The sequence below is a fragment of the Gouania willdenowi genome, chromosome 21, assembly GCF_900634775.1.
Source record: "Gouania willdenowi chromosome 21, fGouWil2.1, whole genome shotgun sequence".
Taxonomy (NCBI): Eukaryota; Metazoa; Chordata; class Actinopteri; order Blenniiformes; family Gobiesocidae; genus Gouania; species Gouania willdenowi.
In genome coordinates, this window is record NC_041064.1 from 28,675,354 (window position 1) to 28,688,472 (window position 13,119).

Consider the following 13,119-nt stretch of genomic DNA (forward strand, 5'->3'; position numbering starts at 1 on the left):
AAACGTCAACCTGAAATTTGATTGCTAATTACAAAGCTATAGATAATTTTTTGTTAATTTGCGTCATTTTTTTTTTAAGTTGTTGATGTATTTGTATGACTTAATTCCTCTGAGTGAAATAATAAATGAGGTTTCAAAGCTATTAAGAATCAGCTGTCATTACTGAGTCAGTGGGTTGACAATGGATGACAGCGTTTCTATGGAGTCTCACATATTTGAATGAAAAAGGGTCATGTCAACCTTCCGGTGACCCCTTCTGTTTCTGAACAACATAAGCAGATATTTCTTCTAAATGGGGAACAGCACCTGCATCATCCTTCTAAACATAATTAACCTAAAACTGAAAATGCACGACAAATGAAAAGTTTTCCTAGCAGAGCAGAATAAAACTTGACTTTATTCCCAGAAATGTTCTTTGTGTCAGAAAAATAAGGCAGCACATCTGCAGATTGCCAGACCAAGAGTCTTCACTTTGTCCTTTTTGTCGTTTTTCCTTAAGGGTGTGGGGTGCTTTGTCCCCTTCACTGGTCCTTGGTGTTATGGTGGGGCTTAAGACTTCTTGCGGGGCAGGGTTAGGTCGTGAAATGTGTGATGGAGGGCGGTGGGTGGTGGTTAAGGTTGGATTGGATGGTGGATATTGGTCGGGCGGTGGGTGGACCATTGTACCCTGCCATTGAGGGCCAACTCTGGTACTATGCAGGAAAAGGTGGCTCCTCCTTCGGGTTAATGGGTCTTTCTGGTTTTGGTGGCAGTGGTGTGCCTTTTGGGAGCTTTTGGGGGCTTTTCCAGCCACCAGGATAGCTGTCCCTGGAGAATGACTCATGGTATCAGGATGGCAAACTTAACTTAAGGCTTATGGTACACATGCATAGTCTGTCAGTCAAATCTGCCTCATTGCAGTCATTATAGACAATGGACAAAATCAAGTGCAAAGAGCCTGCATGGGACATGGGCACTGCAAACTGTCACAGTTATTTATTAACGCGTCTATATTGATAATTATTCAATGTTCTTTAACCTTGAATTTTTTGTTACAGTTAGAATTTCAAGGAGGCAGTGTTTCTAATATTGTTTCAATAATTGAGAGATTTTAAAGTATATTTGATATTTTTCAAGGACAGATTATTCTATGCACAACAAAGGTGATATAAATAAAAAATAATTTTCAAACCTTGCAGAGGATAACAACTTAGCTACTATATTGTATTTTGCTGTTAAGTAGGTTGAGGTTGACCCAAGTGTGCTCTTTTTTGAAAATCAAAATATGGTCACCCTGATACAGTATATCCTCTAAACCTTTGACTTTGAAGCTACAACTTGAATATTTTTACAATTGTTGAGGATTTCTTGCCCATTGGGGATTAGAAAACGCACACACACACACACACACCTGACTGACAGTGTTTGATTAATACAATGTTCACATTTTACAGCAGGTGTTAAAAGGCTTGATGTTGTTGTTCTGGTGCAGGTCCACACATGATGTGCCTCTCCACTCAGACAGCCCTCCCTGCTGCGCTCCCATGTGCTCGTTGACCCTGTGGGCTGAAAAACATGTATTATACCAGTCATTAAAGCCAGTAACATACATAAACAGTAACATACAATGCAACATTACACATTGCTGATCAGCCTAAATATTTCAACTTTTTAAACCATCAATAAACCTGATTCAATTGAATAATCTATTACTGTCTAGGTTCCCAAAGTGGGGTACAGGTGCCCTCAGGGGTATGCAAATTGTCATAAGGGGTACACAATAAACATTAAAAAAAAATTGGAAACTAGAATATAAATCAACTGGCAGTCAGGAGCCTCCCTGCATTGCCTCAAATTGCACATGTAAGACAACCCATGGAGAGAGCAACAATCTCATCAAAAAAAGTGCTAATATGATAAGAGGTACATTGCTTTACCGATTTACATTCCTTACAGATAATTATTCTTTTTTTAATTATTATACAGTATTCCCCAACAGGATAAGTAAAATTCAGGGACAATTTTTACTGTAAGGCTAAATTGTATTTGACATAACATCAGTGGTTTCCAAACTTTTTTGGGTCGTGACCCCATTTTAATATCACAAATTTTTGGGGGCTCCAGAAACTTTTTTTTTTTCTTTTTCGAATTAGCTTTTGATAATGTGTGTTGTTACCAGGATTAGTGTGCAACGTAACAAGATGCGCCAGCTCAGATATTGTTATATTGGATTTTATTTTAACTAGATTTATATCTAAAAAAGTGAGAGTATAGAATACAATTAGTTAAGATTGTTTTGTGTGTGGTGTTTCACATATAATGATTCATATTATTATAATAATAATAATAATAATAATAATAATAATAATAATAATAATAATAATTAAAATCATTGAAATAACATTTTTAATAAATATTTTTTATTACAAATTACTAGACTTTTCATTGGACCTTATTTGAATTTCAGGTGACCCTACATAGGGTCACGACCGCAAGGTTGAAAAACACTGCATTACATTATTATGTTTTTCAAGTGCATAATGGTAGGAGGTACATGGCTTCAGGTTAAATGTCTGAAGGGGTCTGGGACTGTGAGAAGTTTGGGAACCACTGTATTACTGTGTATACTGTCGTCGAGGGGTACAAGAGTTGCTTTAACTATTATTCCATATTTACCAGAGAATCCCATTTTTTTACGATGGTAGAATACATAAAACTTCTATTGAGTGTTGCTGCAGCAACATCTAACTTACCTATCATCAAAAGTAGCTCAGTGACTTGATCTCCTGACAGAGCTGATGTCTCAGTAAAGAACAGATTTCTCTCATCTGCTAGGATTCGTCCTTCCTGTGGTGACGAGATGTCAGAACTGTTCCAGGTTCCGTGCTAAAGAAGTAAGATTCACATTCTTCTTGTTGTTAATATACCTGCTCTGTCACTTGCCGATCCTCAGACAGGTCTCCTTTGTTTCCTATCAGCCAGATTACAGTAGATCCAGGAATGTACTGTTTTTCAAGCTCTTTGAGCCACAACTGAGCTCTGACAAATGTCTCCTACAGTCACAGAAGCACACACAGGCATGTGAATGAATCTCAACAGCTCATTAGCCAAAACAACTAGCATGTTGGTGGTTTTACTCTTCTGCTGATATCATAGACCAGCAGTGCAGTGTGGGCTCCCCTGTAGTACAGTGGGGTGACACTGTGGTATGTTTCCTGGCCTGCTGTGTCCCATATTTCGAATCGGAGAGAGACATCGCTGAGATGCACCATCCTAGTGAGGTAGGCACCTGAGGACCAAACACCAGAGAGGAGACATTTGTTCATAGTCAGAATCAAACAGCTGCGCTACAAGATGATTATTAGAAGTTTAAACATATTTGGACAGTTGGGGTAAGCGGTTTTTCCACATTTCAAAGTAAACAATACCAAATAAAAAGACTTCATTTTCTAACAAATGCAACCAAAAGATGTTTGTTTTCTAGTTGGGTTTTTTCATTTCTGTTTTCATGAATTTGAAAAATAGGCCTTTACCAAAGTTAGTTCCCTTTCACAATGCTTCAATTGCATAAAGCCGGAATGCTAGATAATCCAAATAGGGTGCAGATGAGCAGATATTGACTATAGAATTACAGGCTAAATGTGTATTTAGTCAATTAAATTCTACCTCTTCTGTTATTTTTGTCAAAATTGTGTATGCAGGGTTCATACTGGGTTAGTTTCAGCATTTTCATCATTTTATTGACCAGTTTGTGTTTATACCATGATTATTCAGACACAACTGATGTATGATAAACTTCCAAGATTTCAGCAATGGGAATACTCTGCATGGCCACTTCTCCTGGTTTGCTCTTGTGAATATGTTTTCAGGCCATGCAAGAATTATCTTAAATAAACATAGTTTTGCATAGCCACCTAGCATTGTTGCTATCGTTAGCTGCTCCAGCCAGCATTCAGTTTAAATGTAAGGTTGTAAAGCTTAGTGTGTGATAAACTCACAGCCTACAGTAGGTGATGTACTTCTGAACTGATCCTTGCCAAATCTCAAAGCCAAACTGGACTTCCCCACACCAGAGCTTCCAAGCAGCACCATCTTAACCCTGAGGGTTTGCACTGGTCTTCTACGACTGGCATCATGGTCCTGGGTTTCTGCTGTCACCCTAAGGAAGGGTTCCCCCATGAAAATGTTGAGATAACTCCAAAGCACGTACAACACAAAAAGGGAATGATAAGACAAATGAAACACAGCTGCCCTGTCAGCTGCTATACACTGTCCACAGAAGGTAATATCACTCTATTTTTAAGTCGTCTGTTGCACTTCCAGCTTCCCTGTAAAGTAAAAGTGGAACCAAAGTCCAGTCTCTCCTCTTGTAAACCAGCAGGCTACATCAGTTCACTTCCTTGTGCAGGTCTTCTGTTTAGCTGTAAAAACAAATGCTTCCAGTTGAACATGCAGTCAGAATATTATCATACAAGAGATCTGCTAACTAAACAATAGTGACTTAACCTGTTAGGGAGGGACACTCAGGGAAAATTATAATGCATGCAAACAGGCACAGTTGCAGAGGCGGCAAAAGTACTAGTCTCCAGTACTCAAGTAAAAGCATAGCTACTTGAATTAAAAAAATTACTCTGGTAAAAGTAAAAGTATTGAAGTTGCTCTCCTACTTGAGTACCAGTAAAAAAGCACATGCTACTAAATGTACTTCAGTAAAAAGTAAAACAAATGTCCCTTCAATAATACGATGGTTTTGTTAACTAGCAAATTCCATTTATTTAAAAAACTTGTAGAATACTGGTAGATGGAAACAAGTTAAATCTGTTACCTTTGAACACCTGGAGAATTTAGCACTCATTATACTGTAGATAAAATGTGTAAATAAAATTGCAAATGATCAATTAAACCCAGACCATTTTTAAAAAGTTGAAAATGTTAACCTAAAACTAAGCGACCTGCTTAACAGGAAAATGACTCAAACTACCAAAATTTTGCGTCTTTTTTCTCGTTGTAACATCATCTTCGAAGGCCTTAGAAGTAACAAGCTCATTTTTTAAATGTAAGGAGTAGAAAGTACAGATATTTGTTTTTAAAAGTGAGGAGTAAAAGTAAAAAATTGCCAAAAAAAATAAATACTCAAGTAAAGTACAGATACAAGAAAAAGCTACTCAAGTATTTGTACTTCGTTACTTGTCACCTCTACACAGTTGTGGAAAACTGTTTTTCTACCTGTTGGGAGGAGATTGTAGACTGTTAGTGAAAGAATGGAAAATAGACGAGTTCATATAATGTGAACACTACTTCAGTGAACATAGATCTGCGATGCAGTGTCTGAGTTTACATTGTATTTGTGACATTGGTTCCAGTTTGTTGTTGGCCAATAAACTCAAAATTTGAGTGTCTCAGCACACGGGGGCAGCATTGGTTATGTTTTGCAACAGCGTCAGATTCAGTTTGGTTAAGGATCCACATAAACCGCAGTTTACTCCCCCATGATTTTGGGGGAGAAAAGAGAGCAATTTAACGTTTTTTTTTTTTTTTTGCCAAAGTTTGGACTTTAAATTGCTACAAGTTACAGATTTGAGATTTCAGACTTCAAGTTGTCTTGAATTTGCAATCAGGTTGTTCCAACAATGCAATGTAATATAATTTAATATTGTGAAATAATTTGCAAGAAATTACAGGGTTTTGGAAAGAGATTTTGCCAACAGTTTGTGATGAAAAAATCATTTAATGATGAACAAAGAAAAATTGCAATAAATTGCATATATTGTAATGTGGGTTACATTAGACTTATACATTTTGGAGAAACTGAGATATTTACAATTGAAATATTGGCTGATTTAGATCATGATTTCCCATTCCGATGGCTGGATTTGGCCCACATATACAAAAGTGGTATGTGTATTTGAAGGATAAAGGTTGATATAAATTATTTGTTACGCATATTACTAAGAATGTTATTCAGCTTTAGTCATCTTATGTTATCCTGTCATTTTAATGTAATGTAAATGTATTTCTGTTCAGTGTTGTAACTTTGCTGCCTCTTGGCCAGGACTCCCTTGAAAAAGAGGTTTTTAATCTCAATGGGATTTTTTTCCTGGTTAAATAAAGGTTAAATAAAATAAATAAAATAGACATATCATATAAAGTGCATTCATATGATTCTTTGCATATTTCTTGAAGATCTTTCTTTACCTTTCTGCTTGGTTAACTGGTTGGTAAGCTCGGCATGTGGTGGTTAGCACATCAGCCTCAAAGCAAGAAGGTCCTGGGTTCAAGCCCTGGGTCATTTCTGGATGGAGTTTGTATGTTCTGAGATGCCTGAATGAGTTTTCTCCAGGTACTCCTCCAACCATTTAAAAACATGACTGTAGGGTTGATGGGAGTCTTTCAGTTGCTTGTAGTTGTGAATAGGAGTGTAAGTGGTTGTCTGTCTGTCTGTCTGCCATGTGATGAACTAGTGCCCTACGGGGATGATTAAAGTTTTTTTCTGATTCTGATTCTGACAGCTGAGATAGGCACAAGCACACCTATCTTTGAAAAATGGATGGATGGTTGGTAAGCACCAGTCCTTGTTCCTGAAAAAGGTTTTTCCTTTATAGTAAAATTGACCTGAACCACTGATTCCTCTTTTAATGTTTGTGAAAGTCATGTTAATTATAACAACAAGATGAAGTGTTGACAAGTGGATTACGTCTCGTGCTTAGTGTAAAACAATCTGTGTAACCTTAGGTGGGATTGGTTCTGTTTTGCACCACGTTTTTAAAAGACCCAATATAGTCATTTCCTGGGTTTAAGGAACCTAAATAGGTTATGGTTTGTGATCACGTCTTCAAAGGTTTCTTAGTTTAAACTTCCAACTTGTCATTTGCTAATTATGATTTTGTTTTTTAAACAAATGCAAGAGAGAGCATGCATAATTCACACAGATTATAGGAAAGTTTGAGATGTGGGATTCAAACCCAGATCTTTTTGCTGACAGGGAATTGTTTCATTTCCAAAGTTAACAACTTTACTCCTAATTACAGTATGGGTGCAGCTTATTGTGTGATAGTCATATAGAAATAAAAACAAGTGCAATAATAATAAACAGTATATATATATATATATATATATATATAAGTTCAGTTTGAATGATTTAAAAAAGATGAACATGGGGTTGGGCTCTTCACAATAGGCCTGTGTACATGAATGTTTTAAGGACCTTACAGTGTTCTGACGTACTTTCCTGGACTATTACACCAATAATTATGATGAAAGCTACTAGACAACAAAAGACAAAGGTAATGTGTTTGTCACTTTAAGGGACACAGAACCCGTTCCAGTACTTGTTGGTCACCAGTAAAAATAGCAATGAAGCTGTGAGAGTCAGGCTAGACAGTAGCTGTGGTTTCTGCTTGAAACTCTACCCTCAGGCGAAATGGAGTCTCTCTATCCAGAGGTTGAAACTGAGTTCCCAAGCGACACGGACAATGGGAACCTATTCTATCATTTTATCAGAAATTATACCAGCCAGCACATGAACAAATAAACAATCCTACACTTACTCAAATGGAAGTAAAGCATCTGAAGTTGAAGGAAAACTAAAAGCTGTTTCTTACATAATATTCGGGAATGTATTTGTTGGAGTAAGTGAAGAGGCCTAATGTATGCAATGGATTTAGTTTACAAATTTCACCACACCATTGAAGTGTGATAATCTGCTCCAATTAATCAAGAAGAATTAAAAGCAAAGTACACAAGTGAGTAAACAGCTGCAGTGTTAAGTGTTTGCACTATTAGTATTTATCATGAAAAAATATGTCAGACCATAAAAAGCACTAGAAGTTGTGTGATAGTTTCAGATTGAATATTAAACTATCACTGTATAAAGGGAAATTAAAATAAAATATAATTTATTTTGGTTTGTAACGTAATGAAAGTTAAGACAAAGAACTCAAGTTTTGCAACAGCTTTGTTGTTTTCAGGAAGGCAGTCACTGAGTCCAATCTGGGCCATCACTATAGGATGTTAAGCAAGTCCCTTAACTCTAACTTTCATGACTTGTAATAAAGACTATTAATTATAATTAGAAAGTGTCTATTTGTACGGTTGACGTACGGACAACGCCCGGTGCTATTGGTACGGTTACCGAAGTACACGTACGTAGAGTCTTTGGGTTAGGATTAGGTGTAAGGTTAGGTTTAGGGTTAGGTTTAGGTTATAACCCAATATCGCAACACTTTTTAGGGTTAGGGTTAGGTTTAAGGTAAGGTTTAGTCTTAGTCACGCAACCTAAACTGACCAATGACTGACCTATGACATGCCCTAAACTGGCCAAATAAGGGCGCTGCGTACAGATAGAATGTCAGTATAGATACGGCAACAGATAGCCACTGCCTTATAATTATTGATTGTATAATAAAATAATAATAATAATAATAATAATAATAATAATAATAATAATAATAATAATACAAAATATCAATAATAATAATAATAGTTATTATAATAATAATAAATAAATAAACATGTTTGCACGTTACAATTAGTGGAAACTATTTAGATTCATGTATTTATCTTTTGTTAGTGTTTTTATTCAACATGTTAAAATGTCTACTATAGGGCTACTGTAGCAAAAGTTATTTCCCCCCTGGGATCATTCAAGTATTTTTTATTCTGATGTATTTTACAAAAAAAACCCAAAAAAGAAAAACATTTTTCACAGTTTATGTTAGAAAGAAGAATATTGATAACGACTATGAAAATTGTGTTTGTTTAAAGTTGTGATTCCCAAATACCCGACACCCCGTGAAGGCATCTCACAGCACGCAGGCTGTGTCACATTTACTCAGTCAGAAGTTACACAGACCGCTGCCACACTTTACATTAGATGTTACATTTTACCTAAACCCAGCTGGTTCCAGAGGGTGATACAGAAACTCCTGGTCGTGATTTATAAAGACGGTGGGACATTTTGACGAGTGTTTTTGACTGAATGTCACCGACGCGTGGTTGCCACTAGTATCAAGCAAGAGTTGAGTAGGCGCACAAACACAGGAAGGAGATTGAGAAACGGATGTGTGACAAGGAACCACGGCTCGTGCCACCCTATCCGTCCGTTTTAACGTGACATTTGAGCAGCACATGTGAGCGGCTGACTGGGTGGTTAGTGAACGCTGTGTAGGAAACATGGGCACTCAGGGAACTGGACGGAAAAGGTCCATCAAGAAGGACAGGTCCACTGCGGAGGACGATGCCCTTAACCTCATCGCTAAAGAGGTGAGTGACTGGCACATGGACACGGTGTTTGACGGGTCCTTTAAGAGCCCGAGCAAGTGTTTAAAGTCCTATTAAATCTCAAAAATACAACATGTCCAATACAGGAACGTGTATCTAAACCAAACATACGATACTCAACCCAGTGTTGTACCATTCGGCCACAATAATGACAAACTCCTTAGATTAGTCACAGTGGTTCCCAAACTTTTCACAGTGCCCTATCCCTTCAGACATTTAACCTGAAGCCATGAACCCACTACCGCTGCACACTTGAAAACATAATAATATAATACTGGTTCGTTAACCTCGGGGTCGTGACCCCATATCGCTGGAATTCAAATAGGATCCCCGGAAATTTCGAGTTTTGGCAATTTCTGGAGCTTTTCTACATAAGCGCAATGTGCCTGTGTTCACCACTGTGCCAGGATAGTTGAGTGGTCTAAGGCGCCATACTCACCATTAACGTGGGTTCGAATCCCACATTGTCCTTTTTTTCTTTTCTTTTTTTTTTTTTTTTTTAAACCTATTTAACACGGCAAATGCCACCTTCAAAAATAAATTTCCGACAAAACCCCCCCATCATTTTAGGGTTAGAGATAGAGTTACAGTTAGGGTTAGCGATTGGGTTAGGGCCAAAATAAAAGGGTTAGCGGGTAACTAAAAATAAATATGACCTAAAATACAAGTGACGGAACTATAAGTCACGTGACCTAAACTGGCCAATGAGGGGCGCTGCATATCCATAGAGTGGCAGGCTATTGATACGTTTAACATACCTGTAGCCATGGTCTAATAAAAAAATACTGATTGAGAATGTATTTTTAAAATGTTTTAATTATTCTTATTTTTTTAATCATACCACCACACACAAAATAATCTTAAACAATGATATTGTAACAGGGTCCCCACAGTCATTAGATTCTTGGAAAAGTTATGGAATTTGAAAAAACGATTTTCCAGTCTTGAAAAGTCATGGAATAATTTAACTGTTTTGGAAATAAAGTCTTTATTTTTATTTTATTTTTTAATAATGTTTAAAATATATTAAACCTGAAAGATATTAAGCATTATCTCAAAGTGACGTTAAGCAAATGCCTTAATCCTAACATCTAGTGTAGAAAAAAGTGTCAGCTAATTGAATTGTAATCTTATAATTTTATAATTAAACATGGTAGCACTTAGTTGTTTAATGTAACATTCAATAGCTGATGCATCGTTATTTAAAAAATATGGGTTTCATTTTTTGGAAAAGTTTTGAAAAATCATTGTTACCAAACTGTGGAACCCTGTTCTAAACTTTCACTTTCTCAAATATATCTATGTGGCGCATCTTGTCACTTTGTGCACTAATCCTGGCAACAACAAACATTATCAAAAGCTAATTCTAGAAAGAAAAAAAAAGGTCTCAGGAGACGCCTAAAAATTGTGATATTTAAATGAAGTCACGACCCAAAAAAGTTGTCGACCACTGATGTAATGTCAGAAAATGTAGACCTACAGTGACATTTGTCTCTGAATTTTACCTATCCAACACTATATAGTAATAATAATAACAAAAAGAATGGAGGCTCCTGACTGCTGGTTGATTATTATTTTAGTTTCCAATTTTTATTTAATATTCATGTACCCCCTATGGCAAATATTGTTGAGTTTCATTTACACAATGCTTGTTTTTTTTGTCATTTTTATTTTCTCCTGCGGGCCGATTTGGATGCTCCAAAGAGCCGGATTGGCCCCACGGATCATGAGTTTGACACGTGTTCTTGGACTTTTTTTCTGTACAAACTGACTACTGCAGTCCAGAGAGGTATTTTACCAAAGTGGAATTAAAACATCTAGAGAAACGGGAAGATGCCTGGCTTGGCTAAGCCTTCTTTGACCATGCTAGCTTTTTCTGTTTCAACAAAGTTAGATCAGGCTGAAGAACAGCAGCTTAGCCAAGCCAGCTGTCACTGTTGAGGATAAATTCATGTTCACGGCTTTCTTCAGAAGACCTTGAGGTAGATAACAGGTTTACTAATCAGAGACCGGTTTTAATCTGAGTGAATAAGCAGTAGAAACGATTGCTGAGACAAAGAGGATGTGACGTCACCTGTTTCTGAGCAGCGAGCGAGAAAAGGAAAAATAAAATAAAATAAAGGACAGCCAAAATAAGCTTTAAAAATGTTCTTGTCATTTAATCATGCTTGCTGGTGCACATCTCCAGCACTCTAATCACCAAACGAGCTGGTCCTTCAGCTAAATACGAGTAGCTGTAGCTTAGCTCCAGCTCCAACAAAAGCTCCAAACGCAAACTCTGTGGTTTTGGTGGAAAAGGCCTTAAAGAGCTCTAAGTTGGGGGTACCCTGAGCTAAGGCTGAACGATTAACCTTAATCGCATCAATATTAAGGTTTTCACTACAGCGATAACGTAACCTCAGAAGCAGGAGGTTTTTTCGTCCGTCTCAATCATTTGAGTGATATAAGTTCACCAATCAGAATTGCAGAGAACTGCCTTCCTGGGCTGCTGGCCAATCAGAGATGGTTACAGGACACATGCTTGTATGCGATACAGCGAGTCTCTGAGTGCGCTAACAACTACACTAGGGCCCTATAAAATTCATGTTGAAGGAATCACGGAATCAAACAATGAAAACGGAATCTGTTGAATGCTGAAATGTATAGAATTGGGTTTAAACACCGTCACCGTGAGGGAAAGGACGTTTTTGTATGCGGAAATGTCCTCCCCACTCTCATCTTGGCCGGTTGCCGCTTCAAACACCACCTAAACACAGTCTAACCTGGCCAAAAACTACCCAATCATCACTGACTCCTAAATCAGACCAGACCAGTGCGCGCCTAACTTTAACTTGTCTGTGGAGCTCCGTCCGTTTCTCATGTAGCGCATAATAAAAATAAAATGCATATGCATTTAAATGTACAAAAAATATATATATATATATTTTTTTTTATCGTAAATCGAATCGAAATCGCAATATCAGTCAGAAAAATTGCAATTAGTTTTTTTGTCAAAATTGTGCAGCTCTACCCTGAGCACTAGGCCATCACAGGGCAAGCACAGATAAACATAACCACCCACACTCCCATTCACTTTTATGGGTAATCTGGACACAATAACTTAACATACATGTTTTAAGACGGTGGAAGAACAAACCCACACAAACTCTGGGAGAACATGCATTGAAACAACTGAAATGTTTCTGATCAGATTCTGATCAGTGTGTGTTTGCTGGGTAGTTACTGTCTTGTTTTTTAGAAAAAAATATTTATTTTGTTCATTTTCTACACCTGTCAGCGTTTAAATAAAAATTACAATAAAGTATGTTATCATTTATTAGGCTTGTGAGTGTTTTAATGAATAGTATCTTCAAACTGCATCTATTTGAAATTTCAAAATTTGGGAACATTTTAAATTGGAGGCCCCATAGGAGTTTTTGCTGAGTCTGTCAACATTTTCCCCTTTAGTTATGGCTTTGTCTGTGAGACTGGAGTTTGGTGTTTTCTGATGGTTTGTACCTCAGTTATTGACTTGTGTTTCGGCTGAAATTCCCCAGTATGTAACTATGCCACCAGGATACATTTATAGCTTTGGTATATGTCAACTACTAATTTCTGGAATTAAGAAGTATACAGGGTTCCTTGATTTCCCACAGCTCTAATTTATGCATAATCTGTTCTGTATTCTGCACACGTTTAGTGTAAAACAATAGACTTGTCTGAGATGATGTCCTAAACGTAACTAGGGCCCTATAAAATCTGCGAAACGGAATCGCAGGCGGAATCGACCAACGAAAACCGTTAAACGCAGAAAAGGACAGAATCGGTATGAAACGCCATCACCGTGATGAAATGTTTCCCGGAAACGCTTATTAGGTGCAC

At 37.2% G+C, this 13,119-nt stretch overlaps 2 protein-coding genes across 30 annotated transcripts in view; one reads left to right on the forward strand and one right to left on the reverse strand.

Moving 5' to 3' along the window:
• Positions 1–427: 427 nt before the first annotated feature.
• LOC114455357 (ras-related protein Rab-17-like) lies at positions 428–4,422 on the reverse strand. 2 transcript variants are annotated; one of them, XM_028436547.1, is made up of 5 exons: positions 3,978–4,422; positions 3,117–3,268; positions 2,907–3,032; positions 2,733–2,826; positions 428–1,538 (listed from the first exon to the last, which is right to left on the reverse strand). In XM_028436547.1, exons 1-5 carry the CDS (start codon positions 4,156–4,158, stop codon positions 1,291–1,293), a joined length of 801 nt encoding a protein of 266 aa, XP_028292348.1. In that variant the 5' UTR covers positions 4,159–4,422; the 3' UTR covers positions 428–1,290. The 2 variants fall into 2 exon arrangements, with proteins under 2 accessions (XP_028292348.1, XP_028292349.1); XM_028436548.1 differs by having other exon boundaries at positions 1,292–1,545.
• A 4,357-nt stretch (positions 4,423–8,779) lies between these two features.
• Positions 8,780–13,119, forward strand: part of lrrfip1a (leucine rich repeat (in FLII) interacting protein 1a) — a 63,899-nt gene continuing 59,559 nt past the window's right edge. For all 28 annotated transcript variants that reach the window (XR_003672582.1, XR_003672581.1, XR_003672594.1 and 25 more), the window contains exon 1: positions 8,780–9,240. Coding sequence is in view for 3 of the 28 variants with exons in the window: in XM_028435329.1 (XP_028291130.1) it covers positions 9,151–9,240 (90 nt within the window). In the remaining 25 variants the exon portion in view is untranslated. The remainder of the gene's footprint in view (positions 9,241–13,119) is intronic.

What these genes read in the sequence shown, in the direction of transcription:
- LOC114455357 (XM_028436547.1), bottom strand. Translation starts at nt 4,158, where the DNA reads ATGGGGGAACCCTTCCTTAGGGTGACAGCAGAAACCCAGGACCATGAT. An exon ending in ATCGGCAAGTGACAGAGCAG is followed by an intron (nt 2,827 to 2,906) that starts GTATATTAACAA and finishes TCGTCACCACAG; the next exon opens with GAAGGACGAATCCTAGCAGA. An exon ending in TGAGCTACTTTTGATGATAG is followed by an intron (nt 1,539 to 2,732) that starts GTAAGTTAGATG and finishes TTCAGCCCACAG; the next exon opens with GGTCAACGAGCACATGGGAG.